General features: G+C 42.1%; 1 protein-coding gene across 22 annotated transcripts in view; it reads left to right on the top strand.

Annotated features, from left to right (window-relative positions):
* CELF4 (CUGBP Elav-like family member 4) overlaps nucleotides 1–27,396 on the top strand; it is a 1,454,628-nt gene that overhangs the window by 1,350,311 nt on the left and 76,921 nt on the right. For 13 of the 22 annotated variants that reach the window (XR_012242761.1, XM_073618612.1, XM_073618558.1 and 10 more), the window contains 2 exons: nucleotides 5,921–6,001; nucleotides 14,561–14,704. Coding sequence is in view for 21 of the 22 variants with exons in the window: in XM_073618612.1 (XP_073474713.1) it covers nucleotides 5,921–6,001; nucleotides 14,561–14,704 (225 nt within the window). In the remaining variant the exon portion in view is untranslated. The remainder of the gene's footprint in view (nucleotides 1–5,920; nucleotides 6,002–14,560; nucleotides 14,705–27,396) is intronic. The other 9 variants (XM_073618635.1, XM_073618595.1, XM_073618585.1 and 6 more) reach the window with 1 other exon arrangement.

The raw sequence follows: 27,396 nt of genomic DNA, 5'->3' as shown, positions 1-27,396 counted from the left end.
AACCTCTGTCAGGTTTTTATTGCTTTTATTAATTTCCCAAGATTTAATAAAAGAAAGTAATTTTTTTTATTATATATTTTATATACATAATATATAATATAATTATATATCATTTTTATTTATATATTGTTCTTTATTATGTTTATTATTTATTGTATAGAGAGGGCCCCTTCTGTCGGGGGTCCAGCACAGTTGCCCCGTTTGCTACTTTATAAACCTGGCACTGTCTGCTCCCCGAGTTAAAGATATCAGTCCAGAGTAAAAACTTTTACAGATGATGGCCAGCAAAATATACCTTCCCAAGACATATTTTATTAAAGACATTTTTTTTATTATTATATATTTTATGTTATTTTATCTTTTTTTTTGTTTTATATATTTTATCTTTTTTTGTTTTATATATAGAGTATATATTTATATACTTTGCATAACTTCCCAAGATACATTTAATAAAAGAAAGTAATTTTTCTATTACTATATATTTTATATTATTTTATTATTTTTTTTATATAACTATATATATATATATATAGATAGATATATATATATATATATATATCTATCTATATATATATATATATATATATATATATATCTATAGATCTATATATAGATAGATCTATATATAGATCTATCTATATATAGATCTATAGATATATATATATATATATATATATATATATATATATATAAAATATATAGAAAGTAATATTTTTAATAACTTCCCAAGACACATTTAATTAGAGAAAGTAATTTGTTTTATTATTGTATATTTTATGTTATTTTATATTTTTTTTATTATTTTAACACTCTCTCTCTCTCTCTCTCTCTCTCTCTCTCTCTCTCTCTCTCTCTCTCTCCATATCTCTCTCTCTCTCTCTCTCTCTCTCTCTCTCTCTCTCTCTCTCTCTCTCTCCATATAGATATATCTATCTCTCTCTCTCTCTCTCTCTCTCTCTCTCTCTCTCTCTCTCTCTCTCTCTCTCTCTCTCTATATATATATATATATATTTATATATATATAATAGTTACACATATATTTCTATTATTTGATATCATTTTTAATATTGTTTTATATTATTTTATATATTTTTTTTTATTGTATGGGAGGCCCAGCGCAGTTGCCCCTTATGCCCCCTTATAAATCTGGCACTGTCTGCACCCCAAGTTAAAAATTCTGAAGCCATGAATAAATGCATCGCAGGCGCGGCATGTGTACAGCCCCGTCCGGCTGCATTGTGACAGTTTGTGAAGGCGGCCTGGGGAGGCAGTAAGACCGCGGCTCAGTCACTCATTTATACTGACCCTGGCCGCCTGTCTGAAAGAGCCCCCTAATTATTACATTTTTCTTCCTGGGTGCAGATACACTCTAACATAGAGCCATGCATTTTTTATTTTTTTTTTGTGTTGCCGTAATACGCTTTAAAAACACAAACATCTAAGATGGCCATTAGAGGCCAGACGCATAAGTGCAAAAAATATTTGCAGAAACTCGTTGCAGTCCTTCACCGGATGCAAGAACAACAATTTGCTCTGCTTGAATGTTTCGGCTCAGTGCCAAAAACAGACACTTGAAGCCAAAGGATCAGCATAAGACCCGAACGTTTTCAGGAGGAGCCTGGCATGAATGGAGGCAGGCCTACCAATTTATCAGATACGAGGGCCAAAATCACTGTTTATATTTACCAAACATCAGCCAGAAGGAGGGAATTCGCTTTTTTTGCGCTCAAAGCCAACAATGGAGGGGGGAAAAAAAAAATAAAGAGTCAAAATGCATGAAAAATACATTACAAGAGAAAAATATGAGTCGATGTTAATTATTTTGTGATCACGGTCGATCACCAGCGGACCCATCTCGGCAGTTTTATTACACCTGGCATGCCGCGCTCGGAAACATAAATATATTTATGCAAGTGAATTTTGTTAGCCCATAAACACTACATTAAAAGGAATGCTTCCGAAATGATTGTGATTACAACAGCTGGCACCGTTCACGGCCGGCGCCTGGCCAGAGGCCACCAGCAGAGGGCAGCAAAGATAACGCATTTTCCCCTCTCGTCTCGCAACTGTCAACGCGGGCATAGAGAATTGTACTGAAAACAAAAACCTAGTGAAGTGCCAGCGTGAAGAATTGGCATTTAAACTTGCGCTGAACATGATTATAATCTGTCACCATACATAATCCTTTCCTTTAGCGTTTCCAGGACTCCAACAAATGGTGCAAAAGACGTAGATGAGCGCGGCATGTCACATAAATACAGCAATTTACATCCATTTTTCCTGAGTACACGAGATTAATATATGTTATTAAGTTTTAAGTTTTTTTTTTTTTTTTTTTTGTGCCAGCTCCCGCGTTATACTGTACTATTCGTTTACAGGGCACTCAACTGTCGTACAATATAATTGGAACCGGCAATAAGCTTATAACATGACATTAAGGCACACTGAGCTGCTTGAAGAGGGAGGGAGGTGTCAGGTGTGTGGGAGCCGAGGACTGAAATTAAAAGCTTTTTATTAAAAAAAAAAAAAACACAATGAAAATAATACCAGGGAATGTTCCATGTTCTCCCTTTGCACCATGGGACGGTATATCGGTGTGAAAATTGTTAGGGGTAGTGTTGGAAAACCTGCACAAAAGTTTCCAAACCGCAATGATATTTCCATTGTTTATTTATTTATTTGAGATTGATGGATTTTCCACTGTTTTAGAGTAGTGATGATCATAACCAAAAGCCTTCTAATCCTACCGCCAGTCCCTAAACCAAACCATAATCTCTAGACGTAACCTTAGACGTAACCGTAACCCTCAAATTAACCTCTTTAATGGCCACCGAAAAAAAACACAACCCTGAATTGCACTAACCTAACCGTAACACTAAACTTATGGTAGCACTCAACCCAACTTTTCACCCTAATTGCAACCCTGAACCAGTAATTGTAGTCACAATCTTGAGTCATTATTTAACCCTCCACCTTAAATCCTAGACCTAACCGAAACCTTCAACTACAACCAGTAAATGTTGCCACAACCCCCGAACCATTATACCCTAGACCAGGGGACTCCAAACCGTCCTTCAGGCTTTAGGGGGGCCTGACTGTGGCCAGTAGGAGTAAAAAATTATCTGGTGTCAGTGGGAGTAAACAATGCCCCATTGATGGTTTTAGTGGGAGGAATAGTGGCTCGTTGTTGGTATGACTGGAAGGAATGGTGTCCCATCATTGGTGTCAGTTAGAGGAAAAGTGCCCCAAGGGCTGAATAAATGCAAGCAAAGGGCCACAGTTTGGAGACCACTGCCCTGGACCATAACTCTAAATCCAAACCTTAGTTTTAGCTGCTGGAGCTAACCAAGACCATTAACTCAACCCCTAACCCAAACCATAACCCGCAGCCATAATCGATAAACCTAGATCTCAACTGTAACTCTAATGCCCTGTACACACGGTCGGATTTTCCGTTGGAAAATGTGTGATAGGACATTGTTGTCGGAAATTCCGACCGTGTGTGGGCTCCATCACACATTTTCCATCGGAATTTCCGACACACAAAGTTTGAGAGCAGGATATAAAATTTTCCGACAACAAAATCCGTTGTCGGAAATTAAAATCGCGTGTACACAAATCCGACGCACAAAGTGCCACACATTCTCAATATAAATTAAGAGATGAAAGCTATTGGCTACTGCCCTGTTTATAGTCCCAACGTACGTGATTTACGTCACCGCGTTCAGAACGATTGGATTTTCCGACAACTTTGTGTGACCATGTGTATGCAAGACGAGCCAACATGCGTCAGAAAAAATCCATAGATTTTGTTATCGGAATGTCCGATCAATGTCCGACCGTGTGTACAGGGCATTAGATCTAACCAAAATCTTTGATTCTACTCCTAAACCTCACCATAAGCCTCAGCCTTAACTCATAAACCTAGCTCTGAAGAAGAATATTTAAACTTAATCGAACCTTCAACCTAAACCCTAAATGTAACCATTGTCCCCAGCCTTAACCTGTAAACCTATCCCTAAACCGTAATTTCTAGTCCCAATCAAACTTCATCCCAAGCCTTCAATTTAACAATAAGCCCTAGCCTTATCCTATAAACCCAGCCCTAAAGCATAAGATCTAGATCTAAACAAATCTCAATTCGAACCCTAAATTTAACCATAACCAGTTTTACCTGTAAACCTAGCACTGAGCTGTAACTTCTAAGACCCAGGCATTCAATTTTGCCATAAGCCCTAGCCTTAACCCATATACCCAGGCATGAACCATAACATTTAGAACTAAACGAACCTCAGCTTGAACCCTAAATTTAACCATAAGCAGCCTTAACCTATAAAACTAGCACTGAACCGTAACATCTAGAACTAATCGAACCTTCAAACCTAAACCTCAGTTTAACCATAACCCCTAGCCTTAACCTGTAAACCTAGCCTTGAACGGTAATATCCAGACCTAATTGAATCTCAACCCAAATCCTGAATTTAACCATAACCCTCAGCCTTAACCCATAATCGTAGCCCTGTACTCTTAGACCTAAATGAACCTTTAACCCAACTACTATACTTAACCATAACTGCAGCCTTAACTTGGAAATCTAGCCCTGAACTGTAACTCCTACACCTAACCATAGCCCTGAACTACAATTCATAAACCTAGCGCCAACCCTGAATGTTAACCCCGAAAACTAACAGTAGTCTTGAGCCATAACTCTTAACCCTCAACCTATCACCAACCAATCCTCATCTGTAACCCCTAGACCAGGGATATACAATTATCGGATCTCCAGCTTTTGCTAAACTACAAGTCCCATCATGCCTCTTCCTCTGAGTGTCCTCTGGGTGTCATGCTTGTGGCTGTCAGAGTCTTGCTATGCCTCATGGGACTTGTAGTTCTGCAACAGCTGGAGGTCTGCTAATTGCATATCCCTGCCCAAGACCTACCTAAAACCTCTAACCATTAATATCTTAGCATAACTTTGCAAAAGCCATAATATTAAATAATATTAATTAATATTAAATGTAATATTATCATTATCATTGTGTGCTGCAATGTGGTATTGGTCCAAAACAATCCTCTGTGTTAAAACATCAAACATTTTGGAACCAACATAGATTAAGCAAATACATCCCATACTGATATTTGTAACTTTCACCCACCTTGTACTGAAAGGAGTAGGCATGGACCCAACATATGGCATGGCATGGCATGATGGCCTCCAGGGCCTTTAGCCAGCTGTTGGTCCTCTGACCTCCCACAGTGCCTTCCAGCTCCATTAGTGCTCCCCATCCTCCCCTGGTGCCCCTCAACCTTTCACAACTCACCCTGCCTCCCCAATGACCCCCAACCTCCCACAGTGACCCACAGCCCAGCGTAGAGCCTCCCACCCCCCATAGTCCCCTCAACCTCCAACAGTGTCCCACAGTCCCTGCAGCACCCTTCAGTCTCCCACAGTGCCTTTGCAAAGCTCTCAGACTTCTGAGATGACCCCCTTCCCCCTTGAGAGACCCCATCTTCCACAGTTGCCCCCTAACCCCCTCCAGAAACATTGTCCCCTACAGGGCCATCATGTTTGCTTCAGAGTCCTCTAACTTCCAGAATCTCTATCACACCTCCACAGTGACACCCATCCCCATTCAGAGCTCCAAGCATTTCAATTCATACTTTGCATTCCCATACTTTTATTGTATGAGTTTATTTTTTTAATGCTGTGGCATGGAAGGTTTTGGAAGAATTTACCGGGTCCTTTTTTGAGAACCACTGTATTAGAAGGTGTCCTGCACTTTATAATAACTTCTTTTCTATGTGGTAATCAGTTATATGTTGTCTTTAAGCCGTTGTTATGCTTTATCTGGAGACTGGACTAATTCTTTAAATCAAGTTTCTGACAGTTTTCTCTTTTCTCTTCCTGTTCCCCCAATAGCTGCTTATCCTGCTGCCTATGGACAGATCAGTCAAGCATTCCCCCAGCCACCTCCCATGATCCCACAGCAACAGCGAGAAGGTGAGTGAGCAGACTGCATGAGTCCATCCAATGCAAAGAAAGGTTTCAGTTATACGTGGGTTCTGATGGGCTGAGTCATCCTCCGGTGGCCCATGGGCCTCCCATACTTTCTGAATCTATTCCTGCTACCTGAGATTTTTTTTGTGGTAACTGTTTTGCAATTTTGTTCAGTCAGACTCGTGACTCGCTAAACTCTGCCACACTGCATAGCCAGGTCAGTGACGCTGCTCCTTCCTGGTTGAACTTTGCTTCTTATCTCTGTTTCCATTCGTATGGAAAAAAAAAAAAGCTAGCAGGGAGATGATGCAAGAAGCAGTAAAGCTGAACAGGAAGTAGCAGAGCGATCTCCCTGCCTATGCTGTATGGTTGATGGATGCCAAATCGGCTGCAGGTCTTCTAACCTCCCACAGTGCCTTCCAGCACCCTCCAACCTCCCATAGTGGTCCACAGTGTCCCTCAATCTTCCACAAAGCCCCAAGACCCCCTGAGGGTTCTCAGCCCCCACAATGCCCCCCAGCCTAGTGCATTAAAGAGTAGACAAATATTTATTCCAGCTTTGTATTCAGCCCCATCAGTGTTCTGTTTAAAACAAGTCTGTCACTAGAATAAAACCCCCCAAAAAGCCTTCATACCTAAAGCTTAAGCTTATTCTGCTCATATGTTGCCTTCCCTGGTTCCTTCTTTCCCCCAACCTTATTAACATGCTAATGATATTTTAAATAAAACCTTTCTGTTTTCATTACTTACCTTATGTTGGACCCAGCAACAATATCAATGTTTTTTTGTGCCTCTCTATGCAATTCTGGCAGATCGTGGCTGGTGGGAAGGGTCAGCAAGATGCTGTATATAGCTTCTAGAAAACATCACAGCACCCTGCCTCGGTATTCCTCTTAAAGCTCTGTACACACAGGCCAAATTCCGGGCGACATCGACCGTTTCAATAAAAAACACGTGTTCTTTGGCCGGCTTCTGTCGTATAAGCATGCTGGAATACCAGCAGCCGACTGGCTCCCAATCAGTGCTCTCCGGGAACTCTGCCTCCTCATTGGCTGAGCCAATGGCTCCCGCTGCTGTCAATCACAGCCAGTGAGCCAAGGAGAAGACAGAGGGGGTGGGGCTGAGCCATGGCTCTGTGTCTAAATGGACACACAGAGCAGCAGCTCAAGAGCGAGCCTTCTTGGGTACCCCCACAGCAAACGGTTTACTCTGGGGGCACTGGGCAGGAGGGTGGAACCAGGAGCACCGGTGGGGGACCCGAGAAGAGGAGGAAACCTTTGCACAGAGCAGGTAGGTATAACATTTTTTTTTTAAACTTGACTTTAATATCACTTTAATCATAGAAAGCTATGATTAAGGCTATTCGCTAAAACACGTAAGCTGTTCTTTTAAACTCACCGCTATATAGCCAGTAAAGACTTGGAAATGGATGTTCGAGTTGCCAGCCCTTCGTATACTTTTCCAAACTATCCAATAATAAATTAAAACATTTTTTTTTTTTTGGCTGGAGTTGAGATGAAGAATAAAATCTAAAGTCCTGGTTTAACAAAATATTGTTTTTGGATGGGGTTGCCTTAGATTTAAAGAAAGGAGACTAGCACCTCACTGACTCCAATTCCAAGTCCATTCCGCTTGACCTCAGCTTTGTGCATTCACCCCGAGAATTGATGAAATTACCACTGTGGCAGGTCCATGTTTCCACTTTGTGTTCGGCTTTGGTCAGCTGCCTATCAATTGTCCCTAACCTGCTAATGACTTGTACAGGACGCACTTTGTTCTGTCCTACATGGAGCTCTTGTGGAATCAATCTCTGGGCTGCCGGGTTGAGCTGAAGTTTAATCAATAGCAGCAGAGCAAGGGATGAAGTAATAGGACTCGGCTGGGAAGAGGCGCTAAGCTTGGAGAGAGATACCTGATTACCACTGAGCCCTGCTAATAGACGGTGCTGTATCCAGGAATTGTGGGAATGAATACTCATGAAATCAAGTCAGGCCACATGGTCTAATCTGCTGTTGTGATGGTCATGGACAGAAAGAGAAATAAACAGCCTTTAAAAAATAGAAGGCCATTCAGGAGACAACAAATATTGATTGGGGAAGCCAGGAATGATTTCTTAAAATTGCTTTATATTTGGCTAAAATTTTGCCAAAATTTGTTTCAAATTTGTCGGGAAAAAAAATCATGTTGATATGGTAATCACATGGTTTTAATAAACAAATGGCTGGGGACAGTAGAAGGTCTGTGTGGTGGATAAGCAATAAAAACAAGCGGTTGATCAACGTTTTTACCGCCTCCCCCAACCGGTTACTGGCAAGTCAACAGGGTCAGCAGGTATGTTTGTATTCATTGCTGCAGTCATTTTGCATGGCTGGCTGGTAGGCAATGCCACTTTCCAACCGCGCCCCATTGAGGTCAGTGTGACCATGTCGCTACTGCATCTTAGGCACATGGTTGCAGCGTGATCTGGTGGGATTTCAATGTAAAATCTTCTTGGGGATCAAATAAACAGGCGGCCACAGACAAGGATATTGCCTCTTGAACATCTGTCAACCAACTCTAAACCGGTGTTCACAAACCTTCCGCACATGTGGATGAGGCCTTAGGGTTAGAAATGGGATAAGTATTAGAGTTAGTGATAGCATTAGGGTTAGGTTATTATTGAATTGCCATTGGGTTAGTGTTAGGGTGTGTGAGTAGACACTGGCTTGTGGTATCTTCCTAACACCCAATCACAGCATGAAGTAGAAGGAGGATGAGTAAAGCTATAGGCCAAAATGCGTAAGCCTTTGTATCTGCTGTACTGTGCCTGCACTAATAAAATAACCATTCCTTTATGAAAGAGTTGCTGGCTTTCCATCTTCTACTTCATGTAGTGTTAGGGCGTGCATAAGAGTTAGGCTTGGTATTAGGGTTCCTCTGTTCCTCAATATCTAATATCAAGTAATCGGCTAACGGGAGTCTAATGGAGTTTGTGTAAACCATTTTAAAATCAATTGTCCCCTTTAAATCACCTTATGGTATTACTAAATCCAAGAACAAAAAAATGCCAAGAGCTAAGACAGCTCTAAGCGTTCCCTGGAGATATAAACAGATGGTTTAGACCACCAGATGCCATCAATCACATTTGGATGGACTGACCCTTTAAAGCAAAAACAAAAATCCAGAAAGGTTCCTCTTTTAATCCCCTAATTAAGAATTACCTGAACTCCTTGTGACATTTTCTGTTAGACTGAACTTCATCTCAGATCTGTTTACAAATTACCATCCAGTTTATTATGGGCAATTATTTATCGTTGTTGGGATTTTATGGAAAAAGGCATCCATCACCGGCATGCAGCCACCTAAATGTCACCGCTGTTTTGCTGTAATCAGAATGGCTCCATTAACGATGCCGTCTCCATTTTATCACTTTTCACATAAAACACAAATTGATTTTATCTCTTCATATAACTATTTTGGTGGCATTAGCACACTCCAAATAATGTATAATTAGCCAAGGAGGATAGTTTGGGAAACATATTCTGAGGGTGAGTTCCAGAGGCCTACTGAAAGGTTGAAAGATTGGTGGACCATCCTAAAAATGTCAGGAGAGAGGTAGCCCAAGTGTAAAGGAAATCTGAATTCATCCCAAAGGTCGGGGCTCTGAACACCCTAAATTTGTTTATTCACAAAGAAGCTTTAGTGTGTTTTCAACATTTGCAAAATTGAGTTGTTATTGTAGCACTTTTAGCCATAAGCCAATTCAAAAAGAACATATGGGCATATGAATTGAAGAACCTCATTTCAGAAGATCCAGATATAGGCAGCTGAAGTTGGTGCACACTTAATATCATACCTACTTATATGACCAAGAGTATTGGACACCCCTCCAAATGAAATGTGTTTTCAGTGAAGGGTGCTGTAATCGATGCAACATACCAAGACCTTTTACACCAGTGGTCTCCAGATGGCGGCCCTTTGCTTGCTTTTATTCGGCTCTTGGGGCACTATTTTATCCACTGAAACCAACAATGGGGCATAACCCCTCCCCCACTGACCCCAGTGAAGGAGGATAATTCCTCCCAATGACACCAACGATGGGGCACTATTCCTCCTACTGACCCCAATGATGAGGCACAATTCCTCCAAAGGACACCAACAATGGGGTACAATTTTTCCCGAGAACACTAACAATTGGGCCCAATGACACCAATAATGGGGCATAAATCCTCCCACTGACACCAAAGATGGGGCATTGTTTTTTCCCACTGACAATGGGGCCTTTTCTACTCCCAATGGCCACAGTTCGGCCCCCTAATGTCTGAAGGACAGTAAAGTGGCCCCTTGTTTAGACAATTTGGAGACCCCTGTTTTGGACAATTGTGCATATTTAACCTTCTGGTAACAGTTTGGAGAAGACCCTATTCTATTCCAGCATGACTGTGCCCCTGCGTACAATCCCATCCCCATAAGGATGTGGTTTGACCAGTATGGTGTGGAGGAACCTGGGCAGCTTGCACAGAGCCCTGACCTTTGAGATGCATTGGAAGCCAACTGTAAGCCAGGTCTTCTTTTCCAACATCAGTGCCTGACCTCACAAATGTTCTTGTGGCTAAATAGACACAAATTCCCAAGGATACCCTCCAAAATCTTGTGGAATGCCTTCCCAGAAGAGTGGAGGCTATTATAGATGCAGATGGGAGCCAACTCTAGGTTAAATGCTTGCCGGCCACCTCACGTATGAGCGTATGAGCAGCTCTCCTGGGCTGGATCACGTATATAATATGTGATCCAGCACTTCCGGGTAAATAATGCCACTGAACTTTTTTGTGTCTTGAGTTATTTTACATGCATTCGTTATTTTATCTCATGACAGTTTGCATGCATTGGTGTGAAGTCATAAGCCGACTTTTTATTCCATAAGTCAGGGGTCTTCAAACTATGGCCCTCCAGTTCTTCAGGATCTAGAATTCCCATCATGTCTGTGAATGTCAGAGTTTTACAATGCCTCATGGGATGTGTAGTTCCGCAACAGCTGGAGGGCCGTAGTTTGAGGATCCCTTCCATAAGTCCTTATTATATACCCATCATCAGAGAGATCTGTGCAATAAAAATTGTAGTGAAAGAATAAACTAGCATATAGCACAAAAATGGAAAATGTTGCACACGTGAGGCTTTTATAAATTGGTACTTTGGAATAAAAAGACTATAGCAATCCTTTCAAATATTAAAAAAAAGCCCCACGGCACGCAAGGGGTTACAGAAAAAGTTGTCACAGCAACATGCACACTCTTAGCCTTCAATGACGAAGGCTGTGTTTAATATCGATTGCCTACTCGCTGAGGTCTTTTAGCAAATCAACAAAGAAGACCGCACTTTGCAAATAGTCATGGTGGCATCATCTTCTGTTATTACTGGTGAGCGCAGCGAGGCCCCTAATTGCGTTCATACTGAGGTGGAAGAATTCTAATGTACTTTAAATGGCATCTGTCCGATCTTTCTTCCTTCGCCATACCAGGTGGATGAATGATGGTTAGTGGGGGGGCGTACATTTCCTGCGCTGCCTACTTCTCATCCTCCCAAACACCTACTAAAAGTTTGCTCCGGCCTCATTATAAATGCCAGTCCTGGAGATTAATAACATTAAGTCTAGGATAGGATAATATAATAGAGCCGTGAGCAATTTGTCTTGTTCCTCCCTATCATTTGCCTGGAATAAAATCTACCCTTGTATATCCTCCAAAATTTGCAAGTTGGTCATGACCATCTTGCTTTGGGTGGGACAGTCCCTCTCAAATCTGCCTTCCCGACTTTCCTTTACAGCTACAGTCACAAAAAATTGTGGATGCATTTAAATGCGACAAGCATAATGAAATCAACAACCTCTGCTCATGGTGATGGTTTTTGAAGTTTTTTTTTAAAGAAAAAAGAGTTATAAAGTAAAAGTAAAGATTAGAAAGTAGAGAAGTTAATGCGATTGGAGAGCCTTAGTCATGGTAGGTGTAACCAAGGATCTAATCTCTTAATCAAAATGGGAGGCCTGTAAGCTCCAGTCCTGGAGAGTTAGCATGAAGGACCTTCTAAAGTCAACCCCTATTTCCCTCGAACAACCAACCCCAACCCCACCCCCAGCTGTTGGGGGCACCTGTGGTGGTTCCCAGGATCTCTTGTTCCTCCGGGGAGCCTGGGACCATGGGAAACTACTTGTACATTGAGAGCAGGAGGAACTTGAGAAGCATCCATTCCCCCATCCCTTCTGTGACTAATGACCTCAACATTCAACCCCAACCACTCCCCTATCCCGCCGGCAGCACCTGTAGTTGTTCCCAGGCTCCCTTGTTCCTTTTGGGGAGCTCGAGACCACTGGAAACTGCTTGTACAGTGAGAACAAGAAGAACTTAAGGAACATCTGTTCCCCAATCCCTCATGTGACTAATGACCCCATCCGCCCTACCCCAATAAGAAATTTTACCGCACCAGGTGAGACCAACCCTAGTGATGCCACTGGACTGGGCCATTCTAACACATAAATATGCTTTGATCGAAACCATTCCATTGTAGCTCTGGTTTTATGTTTAGGGTCATTGTCCTCCTGGAGGACAATGACCCCCTTTTGCAGACTCCCACAGGTTTTCTTCTAAAATTGCCCTGTATTCTGGCTCCATCCTTCACCCCATCATACTTTTTCAAGGCACTGTATATGTAGAAGCCAGGATTCTTGCTGCGGCATATGTGAATTGTCCTGGTGGGAACAGGCTAAATCATTCACATAAGAATTTGTACAAGCAGAACGTCAATAATTACAAGAGACATTAATTCCTGTTATCATGGAACACCTTATCAGCTTGACCGAGATCCAGACTCTACTTCGTCGTACAACAAGGAAACAAATTGCCTCAATGTTCCACAACAAGGATCCGGAAAGCAACAGTTTGTTCCAATAACATTTTTCTACAAAGTCACTCTAGATAGCGAACCTGTTATTATATAAAGAACCAAACATTAGCATATAAGCACTTAATTTTATCATTTTATCATGAGTAAAATACACAATAATTATTTTTCTTGATCTCAACCATTTGATGCTTTTTAATTATAGTTCTTCCTCCTTTGCAAACCATATTTAACCTTTATAGCCAGACATCTATAAATATTTGAAATGGTTTAAAAAGGAGTTATTAAGAAAAATGAATGTTGCGTGTTTATAAAGAAATGACTAAATATATTTATAAATGCAATGATTCTAGGTAGCTGAATCTAGGCCTCTCCTGTAGTACTCAAATGCTAATGGAGTGGAGAAAAGCTGGGAGAGAGCATCAATGTGCTGCTGCTTCTTCACTGTCCAATCACTAAGCTGGGGGGTGTGTCCTTGAGTAAGCTTAGAAGCTGCTGCAGTGGAGGTTGAGGACCTGGCTGTTTTGTGTGGCAGGGTACAAAAGGGATCACACGACTGACTGAGAAGGATAGCAAATACCTATTTCTGCTGCATATTTAGTTTTTTGCCTGGAAGCTTTAAAGAGACTCTTGTTGTTACGATATATGTGCCTTAGGCTGGGTTTGCAGTGAGGACCGGAGCGGCTCACAGCAGGGGGTCCGGTGCGTCTCCATTCACCGTTTCGGGTCCGATTTCAGCCCGAATTTTTGGCGGAATTCGGACCTGAAATGGACCAGAAAGGGCACAGGAATCCTGTGCAATCTACTGACATGCAATTTAGATGTGGATTCACAGTGATGTGAACACAGCCTTAAAGTGTATTTCCACTTTTAAAGCCAATTAGGGAAACACCTACTTTAAATTTGTTAAATGTTCTCCTATCCATAGCACAAATAATTTTTAGGTACACTATATTGTCATATGCGCTCCTGGAAGAATGGTCAAACATTCCCATAGACACACTCCTACACCTTGTGGACGGCCTTCCCAGAAGAGTGGAAGCTGTTATAGCTGCAAAGTGTGGGCCAACTCAATATTGAACCCTACGGACTAAGACTGGGATGCCAGTAAAGTTCATGTGTGTGTAAAGGCAGGCGTCCCAATAACTTTGGGAATATAGTGTATGCTGTGTGAGTGGGAACATATAACAAACATATAGTAGGGGTCTCTCAAATTTACTTCAAAAGTGGAAATACACTTTTACAACAGCATCTCTTTAAAATACGTATAATATTTTTACCAGTACCATCCCTGGCAAATCAAGTCCTAAAAAAGACTTACTTATTATGATTGTCATCTCCATCTAGTGGACATACTGCAGTATTTTCCTAATTCACTCTATTCTGTATAAATGAAGAACATTCGACCCGGAGAAAAAAATAGCTTAATAACATTCAATTTTGCATGTATTCCTACAGAATGAATATTCAAGTAGTATTGCAGGACAAAAAGTTCTGCACATTTTTTTTATAACCAAAGGGAATAGTACTAATGCCAAATAATAATATATACATTTTATTGTATTATGATTTGTAATAATAACTCTTTTGCAAGCCATGCCTGTATTTATTTTTGCCGCTGATTCTTCTATTCCCCGGTCTCGTCTCCTCTTTAACATTTGTCTCTTTTTTTTTTTCCCCTGTTCTCAGGACCCGAAGGCTGCAACCTGTTTATCTACCATCTGCCCCAGGAATTTGGGGACGCCGAGCTCATGCAGATGTTCCTGCCTTTCGGTAATGTCATCTCCTCGAAAGTGTTTGTGGATCGGGCGACAAACCAAAGTAAATGCTTTGGTGGGTAAAGATAACAAAATAATTAGCTTCATCCCGGAATAAAAATAAAAGGGATTTTTTTTTCTCTTTCTCTCTAAACACTCACCTGTTAGACTGCTTGATTTTATTTGAATCATTTTTTTTTTTTTCTTCTCCCCTTTTAGCCTTATGCTTTGTCTTGTACGCTTTAGGCACGCTTCGGAAGCAATATCCAGATGTAATAAATAGGTTAATGTTTTTATTATTTGGAAAAGGGGGAGATGTTAAGGGCCCATTCACACTTGTGGATGTGTTTTCCCATGGACGTTGACGTGTGGCAACGTGGGTTGCGCCGGACGTGCCCATTCATCCACCCTTAAGCAATTTTTATTTATTTTTTTTTTATTATGCTGAGGGTCAGCCCATGTTTTATGCACAGGTGTGAATAAAAATGGATGGTACATACACTATGGGGTCCGTTTATTAAAAAAAAATTAGTTTTAGCTCCATCTAGTGGCCACATTGCAGTATTTTCTTGGTTGAGATGTTTCAGGAAAAAAAATAAGTACTATGGCCACTAGATAGAGCTGACAATCACAGGGAATCAAAATATGAATCAAAATATGGTTAAAATCTATGATGGGCAATGCTTGTGACTTTGTCCAATTAATTTTTTTTTTTTTTTATGAATAAACCTTATGACCCCGTGTGAATGCAGGCTACCGTAAAGCCTTATTCCACCTGCAGAAGGTTACTGCTTCTGCTAGAGGCAGGTGGGTTTAATCACTTGCCAGCCTCTTCTAGCCCTTTGGCGACTCCATCAGGAAAGAAGAGTTATCATTGATATCTATGCTTTCTTGTCAACCACCCCCCCCCCCTCCACCTTACCCCCAGGGACAGGAAATGAGGAAAAAACTCCCCAGTGGGGGGTCACAGGCAGAAAGAAAATCCTGAGAATTTTCCATGCTATCCAAAGTTTAAATGTGACTGAAGTTACAGTATCTTACAAAAGTGAGTACACCCCTCACATTTTTGTAAATATTTTATTCTATCTTTTCATGTGACAACACTGAAGAAATGACACTTTGCTACAATGTAAAGTAGTGAGTGTACAGGTTGTATAACAGTGTCAATTTGCTGTCCCCTCAAAATAACTCAACACACAGCCATTAATGTCTAAACCGCTGGCAACAAAAGTGAGTACACCCCTAAGTGAAAATGTCCAAATTGGGCCCAAAGTGTCAATATTTTGTGTGGCCACCATTATTTTCCAACACTGCCTTAACCCTCCTGGGCATGGAGGTCACCAGAGCTTCACAGGTTGTCACTGGAGTCCTCTTCCACTTTAACATGATGACATCACGGAGCTGGTGGATGTTAGAGACCTTGCGCTCCTCCACCTTCCGTTTGAGGATGGCCCACAGATGCTCAATAGGGTTTAGGTCTGGAGACCTGCTTGGCCAGTCCATCACCTTTACTCTCAGCTTCTTTAGCAAGGCAGTGGTCATCTTGGAGGTGTGTTTGGGGTCGTTATCATGTTGGAATACTGCCCTGCGGCCCAGTCTCCAAAGGGAGGGGATCATGCGTGGCTTCAGTATTTCACAGTACATGTTGGCATTCATGGTTCCCTCAATGAACTGTAGCTCCCCAGTGCCGGCTGCGCTAATGCAGCCCCAGACCATGACACTCCCACCACCATGCTTGACTGTAGGCAAGACACACTTGTCTTTGTACTCCTCACCTGGTTGCCGCCACACATGCTTGACAACATCTGAACCAAATAAATTTATCTTGATCTCATCAGACCACAGGACATGGTTCCAGTAATCCATGTCCTTAGTCTGCTTGTCTTCAGCAGACTGTTTGCGGGCTTTCTTGTGCATCATCTTTAGAAGAGGCTTTCTTCTGGGATGACAGCAATGCAGACCAATTTGATGCAGTGTGCGGCGTATGGTCTGAGCACTGACAGGCTCAACCTCTGCAGCAATGCTGGCAGCACTCATACGTCTATTTCCCAAAGACAACCTCTGGATATGACGCTGAGCACGTGCACTCAACTTCTTAGGTCGACCATGGCGAGGCCTGTTCTGAGTGGAACCTGTCCTGTTAAACAGCTGTATGGTCTTGACCACCGTGCTGCAGCTCAGTTTCAGGGTCTTGAAAATCTTCTTATAGCCTAGGCCATCTTTGCACCTGAACATTTTATGTTTATTCCCATAGAATTTGAATAGATTAAACCCTTAAATCTCCTGAAGAAGTGTTCCTGCAACACAAAACATGTTAAACCATTGTATGGTCTTGGCCACCGTGCTGCAGCTCAGTTTTTAGGGTCTTGGCAATCTTTTTATGTAGAGCAACAACTCTTTATTTTAGATCCCCATAGAGTTCTTTGCCATGAGGTGCCGTGTTGAACTTCCAGTGACCAGTATGAGAGAGTGAGAGCGATAACACCAAATTTAACACACCTGCTCCCCATTCACACCTGAGACCTTGTAACACTAACGAGTCAAATGACATCGGGGAGCAAAAATGGCTAATGGGCCCCAGTTTGGACATTTTCACTTAGGGGTGTACTCACTTTTGTTGCCAGCGGTTTAGACATTAATGGCTGTGTGTTGAGTTATTTTGAGGGGACAGCAAATTTACAGTGTTACACAAGCTGTACACTCACTACTTTACATTGTAGCAAAGTGTCATTTCTTCAGTGTTGTCACATGAAAAGATAGAATAAAATATTTACAAAAATTTGAGGGGTGTACTTACTTTTGTGAGATACTGTATGCTTTAAAGTTTGCATGACGCCAAAACTTTTTTGTTAGTTCTGGATAGAGTGGGGAAGAGTTTTTACTGATATTCAGAGGGATTGCACTTGCCTTCCTGTGCTGCTGACAACATTTTATGAGCCAAAAAGTTAGGGGAACTCTCCAACAGAAACACAGACACAATTTTATTTATTTTTTTAAGTAGAGGTAGCGTAGAAGAAGGCTTGAATTTTTATAGGAGGAAAGAAAAAAGGAAGGAAAAAATCAGAACATATAAGAGCCTTGTTTTAATTTAATTAGGACAATTGTATTAAAATTTCCAACACGTTTCAGAGGTAGCGCCCCCTTCTTCAGGGCTTGATACTGTTGAACACACACACTGGGCTAATTAAAATGGTTCTAAAGGCTAAAGGCTTTTTACGCTCATGCATTCTATGCATGAAGGTAAAAAAAAATATCTTCTGAGTGCCCAAGCCCCCCTCTCCCCGTACTCACCTGAGCCCCATCGCGATCCAGCAATGTGCACGAGAGCCTCGGCTTTCTGGGGACTCGCCCTCCTCATTGGCTGGAGCCATTGGCTCCCGCTGCTGTCAATCACAGCCAGTGAGCCAATGAGGAGAGGGGGCAGGGCCAATCACAGCCAGTGAGCCAAAGAGGAGCACCATTTGATTCGGTGCTGTGGATTTTTGGAAAAGATTCAGGGACTTCTTTTCTATGTTTCCATTGAAATGAATGGGCTGCCCTATATGCGAATGCAGAAAAACGCACGGAAACGCAGCCATGCTTGGTCACACCTGTAGTTGTGAGCCAAGCCTTACTGGGGTCTGGAGTGATCATACTAATTACCTCTTAGAATGCTTCCAATTTTAATTAATTCTAGCACACGCATCATTCAACAGTACCAAGCCCTGATAAAGGGAGAACCTTTGAATCCCCAAAACGTGTTGCCTTTTATGATTTAGGAGTAAATAGAATGTAATTTGGACTTTATATGTTCTGCTTTTGACACTTTGCTCTTTGCACATCGAATCCCAACTCAAGTGGACTTTTGGCCACAATAGAGAAAGAAAATAAAGTGAAATCTCCCCAATGCTGTCACAGACAAAATGTAACGTATTCTTCCTGAATCTATAAAAAAAAGTTCTAGTTGAAATTTTATTGGATTCCAGCAGCAAAATAATTCTGCCAGCAAGGGTGTCTCACTTATAAAGGACAAACTAAATGAAGGTGATCACAGCAGGTGGGCAGAGCTGGAAATATTCAAGGGAGATTTCACTGTTGGGAATAACGGGCCCCTTAAAGGGACAGTCCACCCAGACAGGACATTTTCACTGTAAGAGGCATCTTAAGGTCACCCTCTGGCTTGGGGATTTTAGCAGAAAGTTCACAGCTGGGTTCTAACCAAGTTTGTAGTCTTATTCTTTTACAGTAGAGATGTCCCTGCCTTTGTCTATTCCTTGTGCTGTATTCTCAGTGATATACAATAAGGTCAAATTCCCAAGAGATATAAAAAATATCAAGAGAGTTAACTTTCCGGCATCAACCAAAAACAGAAATATACCATTTGAAGTGTATGTAAAGTAAATTTTTTGAGGGCCCATTTACATTTTAGCTTTTTTTTTCCTTTTTTTTGCGGTATGTTATTGCACATGCCTCAATGGATGTTATGGCACATAATACTCTGCATTGTGTTATAGCAGCCCTTTCATTATGAATAGGCTGCCAATGCACCACAATAGCCCAACACGTTGCGGCCGTTAAGCCTTAATCATGGGACCCGATCAAGGCCTAAAGGCCAAAATGCGTTTGAGTTTTTATTCAGCTGTATTCTACTACTTTGTAATAAAGGATGACCCTATATGTTGATTTACTGGCGTGCAGGATTTTTCTGTGGACCAAGTAAGAGCAGATTGCTCCAAAACAAAGTATTAGCAAGCATCCCCAATGGAAGATTTAGCTCTGGTGACGACTTTCTGCCTCAGTGACAATGGTCACCAGGACAAAATGAGGGGTGAATCTCCCCAGCAGAGACACAGAAAGCAATAAAAACCTGACAGGGGTTCTCACCATTCCTTACTCTGTTTGAAACTTGAAAGTTTTGTCTTTGCATAAACTTTAATTTTGGCGCTCCCTGATCCTTGTCATAATGTATAGTCGAAGTGTTTTATACGCTACTTAATAAAGGGCAGGAGTGATAACATTGGTTTAACGCTGTATAGCTACCCTAGGCTCCGCATTGTCCCTCTACCTAGGCGGCCTTTTAACAAACCATTTGGCAACAGACCCATTAGACAAAACTAAAGTTTACCTGTTATTTCTAGTATCTCCACAATGGAAAAGTTACAGGAACCTGTTTGACATTACCGCCGATCAGCGTTGTATTGATCTGTTAAGTGGCACGGTTGCTTTCAAGTAGGAGCGGGTTGGTTTGCTTCACTAAGTTCCGTTACATGACACTATAGAACCAAATAAATCAGTGGTGTTGTAGGTTTGTGCTGATTTGGATACTTCAGTTCCATTGACAAAGGACTCCACTAAGTGCTACAAAAATGACCACATAAAAAGCTAAAAGTCAGAAAAGAAAAATCATGATGTTTTTTCCTTAAAGGGTCTTTCCACCCAGGACTGATAATTATTTGATGGATGGTAAAGAGGTGGTCCCCCCAATAGATGTTTCTGTCTCTCATGGATTCTATTGGTGAAATCTCTGTGTTGAGCTCTCGAGTCTTCACACCTGTTGCACTCATTATGAGAGGTTCCAACTATCCCTAACTGTCGGTTCACACAGGGGCAACACGACTTGCAGGCCGACTCACCGAGGCAACCTGCACACAACTTCAGCGGCGACTTGCAAAACGACTTCTGTATAAAAGTCAATGCAAGTCGCCTGAACTCGTCCCGAAAATAGTACAGGAACCTTTTTCTAAGTCCGAGCAACTTGCGTCGCTCCTATTAGAACAGTTCCGTAGTACAGAACGGGGAGCGACTTGTCAGGCCTGACAAATTGCCCTTGTGTGAACCGGGGCTAACTGAGTTCCCTGGTCTACACATCTGCTGTGCCCGTAATGAGAGGTTTATGAACTGAGTTCCTGGGTCTGCACACCTGCTGTGTTCATCATGAGAGGTTCCAATCACCCCATGTGCTGAGTTCCCAGGTTTGCACACCTACTGTGCTCATTATGAGGAGTTCCCACCATCCCTGAGCTGTGTTCCCAGGTCTGTACACCTGCTGTTACCATTATGGGGAGTTCCCACCATCCCTGTGCTGAGTTCCCTGCGTCTGCACACCTGCTGTGTACATTATGATAGGTCCCAAACACCCCATGCACTGAGTTCCTGGGTCTGCACACCTTATGTGCCCATTATGAGGGCTTCCCTCCACCCCTGCATTGAGTTCCTGGGTCTGCACACCTTATGTGCCCATTATGAGGGGTTTCCATCATCCCTGCTCTGAGCTAACCAGGTTCGCACCCCTGCTGTTCACATTTTTAGAGGTTCCCACCATCCCTGTGCTGAGTTCCCAGGTCTGTACACCTGCTGTTCCCATTATGAGGTGTCCCCACCATCCACGCTTTGGGTTCTGGTGTCTACACAGATTTAGACTTGCCTTGGGAACTTAAATTTATCTGAGGACCTATCAAGCAGAGAGGAAGTATGTTATGCACTACATATACAGAAAGCAAACCCACCCATCCTACATGTAAAGAGCTTTTTAAAATCTGTCTGCAGTGAATTACCTACGTTGTAGAGCCCAAAATAAACTGTCATTCTGCCTATTCAGATGCAAAGAAAAAGTTGAAGTGAAGGTCATGAGTCCACAAATGTTTAGACATATAGGAGTTGATTTACTAAAACTGGAGAGTGCAAAATCTGGTGTAGCTGTGCATAGTAGCCAATCAGCTTCTAACTTCACCTTGTTCAATCAAGCTCTGCCAAAAAAACTGAAGCTGATTGGTTTCTATGCAGAGCTGCACCAGATTTTGCACTATCCAGTGTTAATAAATCAACCCCACAGTGTAAATAAGACGTGTAGCACTAATAGTGACAAATTATATATATATATATATATATATATACAGTATATATATATATATATATATATCTTCAATAACGTGTAGAAAAAATTATCAATTAAGTGTCCTTCGGTAATAAGATCAATCCTCAGTGATATAGCAAACTTAGTCCAAAAAATGTAAAGGTATAATGCAGATAAAGTCCAACACCATTAAGCAATGGTAAAGTGTCCAAGGTGTGCTCAGAGGTCCATCACCACACCCCAGTGAAGTGAACACTCACCAGAGATGATGGCTGCAATTACAGCAGCATAACCACCTGTTTCTTTAGATCTTTAAATCAGACATCCACAGGAAACATAGGGGTAACACCCGATATCCACATCCAGAGGCCCTTCTCAGTAGGGTCCAGTAAGGTAAATAAAGCTTACCAGGAGCCGACAAAGTGCTCTGATAGTGTAGTATTTTATTATGAATGCATGTAGATAAAACAAGTTAAAACCATATTAAGTTTCTTACATGAGAAGCAGTTGCTGACCCGGGATCGCACAGCAGTGTGACCTCAGCACTAGTGTCTCCTTCTCAATGCGTTTCGTCCAATAGAACGCTATCAAGGTATCAACCCCATAGTGTACTTGTGCATATGCTGACTATGCCTTTTAGCTTGGTGAAAACTAGGGTTGTCCCGATACCGATACTAGTATCGGTATCGGCACCGATACCGAGCATTTGCCCAAGTACTTGTACTCGGGCAAATGCTCCCGATGCTTCCCCCGATACCTGGAGGACAGCTGTGATCGGCGCGTGGGGGAGTTACAGGATTCTCCCCCAGCGGCTTTCACCAGCTTTAGTGACAGACAGCGGTGATCGCTCACAGCTGACTGTCACTGCATCCTCCTCCGTGCCCCCTCTGTTCCTCTGTGCCTCTCCGCTGTCCCCTGCATTCCTCTATCCTTATCTGTCCCCTCCGTACTCCCCCTCCGTTCCTCTATCCTTATCTGTCCCCCTCCGTTCCTCTATCCTTATCTGTCCCCTCCGTACTCCCCCTCCGTTCCTCTCTCCTTATCTCTCCCCCTCCGTTCCTCTATCCTTATCTGTCCCCTGCATTCCTCTCTCATCTGTTCCCTCTGTTCTCCCCCTCAGTTCCTCCGTCCTCCCCCTCCTTCCTTTGTGTATGGACAGAGTCAGCTGACTCTGTCCATTCACATAACTGAAACATTGTAATCTTCTGTGATTACGATGTGTCAGTTTTTGAATGGAGAGAAGCCGCTGTCTTCTCTCCATTCATTCTCAGTGCAGCTGACGCTGCAGAGAAAGGGACTGGGGAATCTCTATCCTCTGTCTCTTTCTCTGTTTCAAAGGGGAGATATCAGAGGTCTGTTAAGACCCCTGATATCTCACCAAAGCCCCCCAACAGGGCTGATTTAAAAAAAAAAAAAAAAAAAAAACAATAAATAATAAAAAAATATTATTGTAAAAAATAAAAATTGTAAAAGAAAACAAAAAAAAACACACACACACATACAACGTTCACCCCCCCCCCCCCAAAAAAAAATAGCAAAAAAAAAACTGTCACGTGACATTAAAAAAAAAGTATCGGTAATCGGCATCGGCGAGTACTTGAAAAAAAGTATCGGTACTTGTACTCGGTCCTAAAAAAGTGGTATCGGGACAACCCTAGTGAAAACACATTAGCTTGTGAAACAATGGTAGATTAAATAGGACTATAACGCTGCCTGAGGCACGTGGGAGATAGACCCACCACTGCTGTGGACCGTTACCCCCGTGTCATTTTCTTTATACCATCTAACCCTTCTGGTCTTTGTCTGCCTCCTGTGGCCACCCGCAGCTCTGCAGTTGTTTTTTGGCACTTTATTCTTATTGAATGAATCAGTGGCTACATATTTAAAGTGAAATTCGGGAAGACTGAGACTCTAAGCGGATAGCATCCCCTGAGGAAGCTCAATAATTAGGGCGAAACATGTCGGGATTCACATTTATACCGCAAAACTAAAAATTACGGACCAGAAATATGGGTTATGAGTAAATGTTCTTTTATGTGAAGATATCATTTTAGATTGTTGTTAATAAATAATAAATTTTTTATTCTACATTTGGCTTGGCTGCACCGTTATAGTCCTATTTAATCTACCATTGTTTCATACGAATCAAGGGATGAGGTGCTTATGTTTGGTGATGATTTATCCACATTAAACTACATTACATTAGCTCACAGTCAAACTATTTTTTTTTTTTTTTTTTCCATCAAATTTTTATGCAAACAGGGGGCATGAAAGCGACAAGATTTGTATGTTTAACGTGCATGGAAATACCAGGTCTGCACCATATGCATCAAACAGCTACATAGGTTCATAGATCACGACTGCTCATCCTCCCACATGTACGGGCAAGCGAACCAATCATACCCCCACAGTGCATCCCTGATCTTCTTTATTTTATTTAGCAAATAGGCTTATCTAATCCAGCTCAACGAAGTTCTCTACACATACTCTTTCAAAAAAATGGTTTATGGCCCTTTAGGAAAACTTCAAACCCGTTTCACTTAAATCCCTCAAATTCAAATATTTATAATGCAGAAATGTCCAAAAGACTATTAAAGAAGGATTAGAGGAGAGCAAAGCTGGACCTCTCGTTTTTTTTCTGCATTCCTCCTCGCAGCAATTGGGAATCATGTTAAAAAGAGCGCAGGAAAAAAAAAAAAAAAGTTGCCTTTGAAGTCGTCAGACACGTTCCCGGATGGCCATAATGATGAATCTCGTTATACCTTGCACGGAACATTACACAGATATTCTATTGTGAGACCAAAGAGCGTGGAGTTGTTCCGAATGCACTGAGAAAAAATTTTGGAAAAGAGAGAGTAAAAACAACTTTATAGCTTTTATTATATTACAGGCGGTCTGTGAAGCTTTTCAGCATCACAAATGAATACATGTTGGGCATTTTCATCTTTTGTGAATGTGAGCAACAAACCAGAGAAGTCTGATAGAAGATGATATGTAGCTTTTGGGTAAATATGTAGACACAATGAGATCAGCGATGGAATATTCAAATAATTAGAATCAGGTTTTTGCTTTTTTGTTCTTTTTTATTGTTTTTTAGATACACCTATGCTCATCTTAAAGCAGTGGTCTCCAAACTGCAGCCCTTTGCTTGCTGATATCTAGCTCGTGGGGCAATATTTCATCAATTTTCCTCTGACACCAACATTGGGGCATAATTCCTCCCAATGACACCAAAGATGGGGCACGGTTCCTCCCAGTGACACCATCGTTGGGGCACGGTTCCTCCCAGTGACACCATCGTTGGGGCACGGTTCCTCCCAGTGACACCATCGTTGGGGCACGGTTCCTCCCAGTGACACCAACGATGGGGCACGGTTCCTCCCAATGACATTAACGATGGAGCACAGTTCCTCCCAGTGACACCAACGTTGGGGCACAGCTCCTCCCAATGACACCAACGATGGGGCACTATTCCTCCCAGTGACAACAACGATGGGGCACAGTTCCTCCCAATTACACCAATGATGGGGCACAGTTCCTCCCAATGACACAAACGAAGGGGCACAATTCCTCCCGATGACAATAACGATGGGGCACAGTACCCCCCAATGACCTTAATGATGGGGCACAGTTCCCCCCAGTGACACCAACGATGGGGCATGATTCTTCCCACCAAATGACACCAGCAATGGGTTCAAAATTCCACTCACTGACACCAAATATAGAGCATTATTTACTCCCACTGGTGCCAGGACATTTTGTACTTGAAATTGCCACAGTCCGGCCCCCCTAAAGTCTGAAGGACAGTAAACTGGCCCTTTGTTTAGAAAGTTTTTAGACCCCTGTCTAAAGGATGAGCATGCTTTTCTAGCTTAACATGTATTTTGTTCCAGGCCTACTTGGTTACATTCCTACATAGCTGTACCAACTTGCTATCTAAACTGCCCAGGATCAGAGCTAACAGGGCAAACAGCTTACTGGGACCCTTACTAATAATGGGTAGGGCCTCCCTTTGATCTCAAAACACTCTGGATTCTTCATGACATGGATTCCATATCACTTAAACGTTCTTTTGAAATTGTGATCCATGTTGATATAATCACACAGGGCCATCAATAGGGGAAGCAGAACAGGCCCTCCCATACTTGGGCTGGACTCTACTTCCAGCCAGAAGACCCAGGGACAGAGTGGGAACTTTTTATTGTATATGGGGCATAGGCGGACTATTACTTCCTGCACCTACAGTAAAGTTCCCTGGAGCCCCATTAGTTCAGTAAGAGGGCCCAGGGAACGGGGACTTTTTTTTTTCTTTTGGAAGCAGGCAGAGTAATATTACTCAGCTACTTAACCCCCAAAAGTCACTCCTAGCCCCTGTACTTTGTAAATGACATACTCCTAACCTCTACACTCAGCACATTACATACTCCTAACCTCTGCACTCAGTACATTACATACTCCTAACCTCTGCACTCTGTATGTTACATACTCCTAACCTCTGCACTCAGTACATTACATACTCCTAACCTCTGCACTCAGTACATTACATACTCCTAACCTCTGCACTCAGTATGTTACATACTCCTAACCTCTGCACTCTGTATGTTACATACTCCTAACCTCTGCACTCGCTACCTTACATACTCCTAACCTCTGCACTCGCTACCTTACATACTCCTAAGCTGTGCACTCTGTATGTTATATACTGTACTCCTAACCTCTGCACTCAGTACATTACATACTCCTGACCATGGCACTCTGTATGTTAAGTATTCCTAACTCCTGCAATCTGTACTTTACATACCCCTGACTCCTACAGTCTGTACATTACATACCCCTGACCCCTGCAGTCTGTACATTACATACAACATATTACTGACGTTTGTATGTAGGCTCAAATTTTACCCACCTCCAACTGTGTAATTTTTCCACACCTACAATTGTCCATTTGCCAGTGCTGCCTCATTTCTGTCCTTTGGGTGTTCAAAGGGGCTCTGTCCTGTAGGCTATGCAGAATCCCATGATTTCTAATGGCAGCCCTGTAATAACATCACACTAGTTTTGCAGTTGCACATTCGTGCTGTTAATCTTTCGTTCTACTATATTTTTAAGGTATTCTATTTGAATCCGATCCGGTGGTTGGCCTAACGTCTGTGTGCCTCAGCAGAAGTCGTGATTTATGAGACCAGGCTTCAGGCTTCAACTGTCCTGTTTTGGTGATCCTGTGTCCATTGTAGCCTCAGATTCATGTTCTTGGCTGACAAATGTGGAAACCAATGTGGTCTTCCCCTGTAGCCCATCCGCCTCAAGGTTCATCCTGTTCTGCACTCCGAGATACTTTTCTGCTCATCACAGTTCTAAAGATCAGTTATCTGAATTAATGTAGCCTTTCTATCAGCTTGAAGCCATCTGGCCATTCTTCGGTGACCTCTCTCATTAATAAGGTGTTTCTATCCATGGAACTGCCACTCACTGGATGCTTTTTGTTTTGTTTTTTTAAATATGTAAATGCTAAAATAGAGCCCTGGCCAAAAGTTTTGAAAATGACACATATAGAAATTTTCACAAAGTCTGCTGCTTCAGTGTTTTTGGATCTTTTTGTCAGATGTTACTATGGTATACTGAGTATAATTACAAGCATTTCATAAGTGTTAAAGGCTTTTATTGACAACTACATTAACTTTATGCAAAGAGTCAATATTTGCAGTGTTGACCCTTCTCCTTCAAGACCTCTGCAATTCATGTCATGCTGTCAATCAAATTCTAGGCCATATCCTGACTGATGGCAGCCCATAATCAATGCTTGGAGTTTGTCAGAACTTGTGGGTTTCTTTTGTTCACCCGCCTCTAGAGGATTAACCATAAGTTCTCAATGGGATTAAAGCCTGGGGAGTTTCATGTCCATGGACCCAAAGCTTAGATTGTTTGTTCTCCAAGCA

Source organism: Aquarana catesbeiana, linkage group LG01, assembly GCF_042186555.1.
Source record: "Aquarana catesbeiana isolate 2022-GZ linkage group LG01, ASM4218655v1, whole genome shotgun sequence".
Taxonomy (NCBI): domain Eukaryota; kingdom Metazoa; phylum Chordata; class Amphibia; order Anura; family Ranidae; genus Aquarana; species Aquarana catesbeiana.
This window is presented reverse-complemented; position numbering and strand designations above follow the sequence as displayed.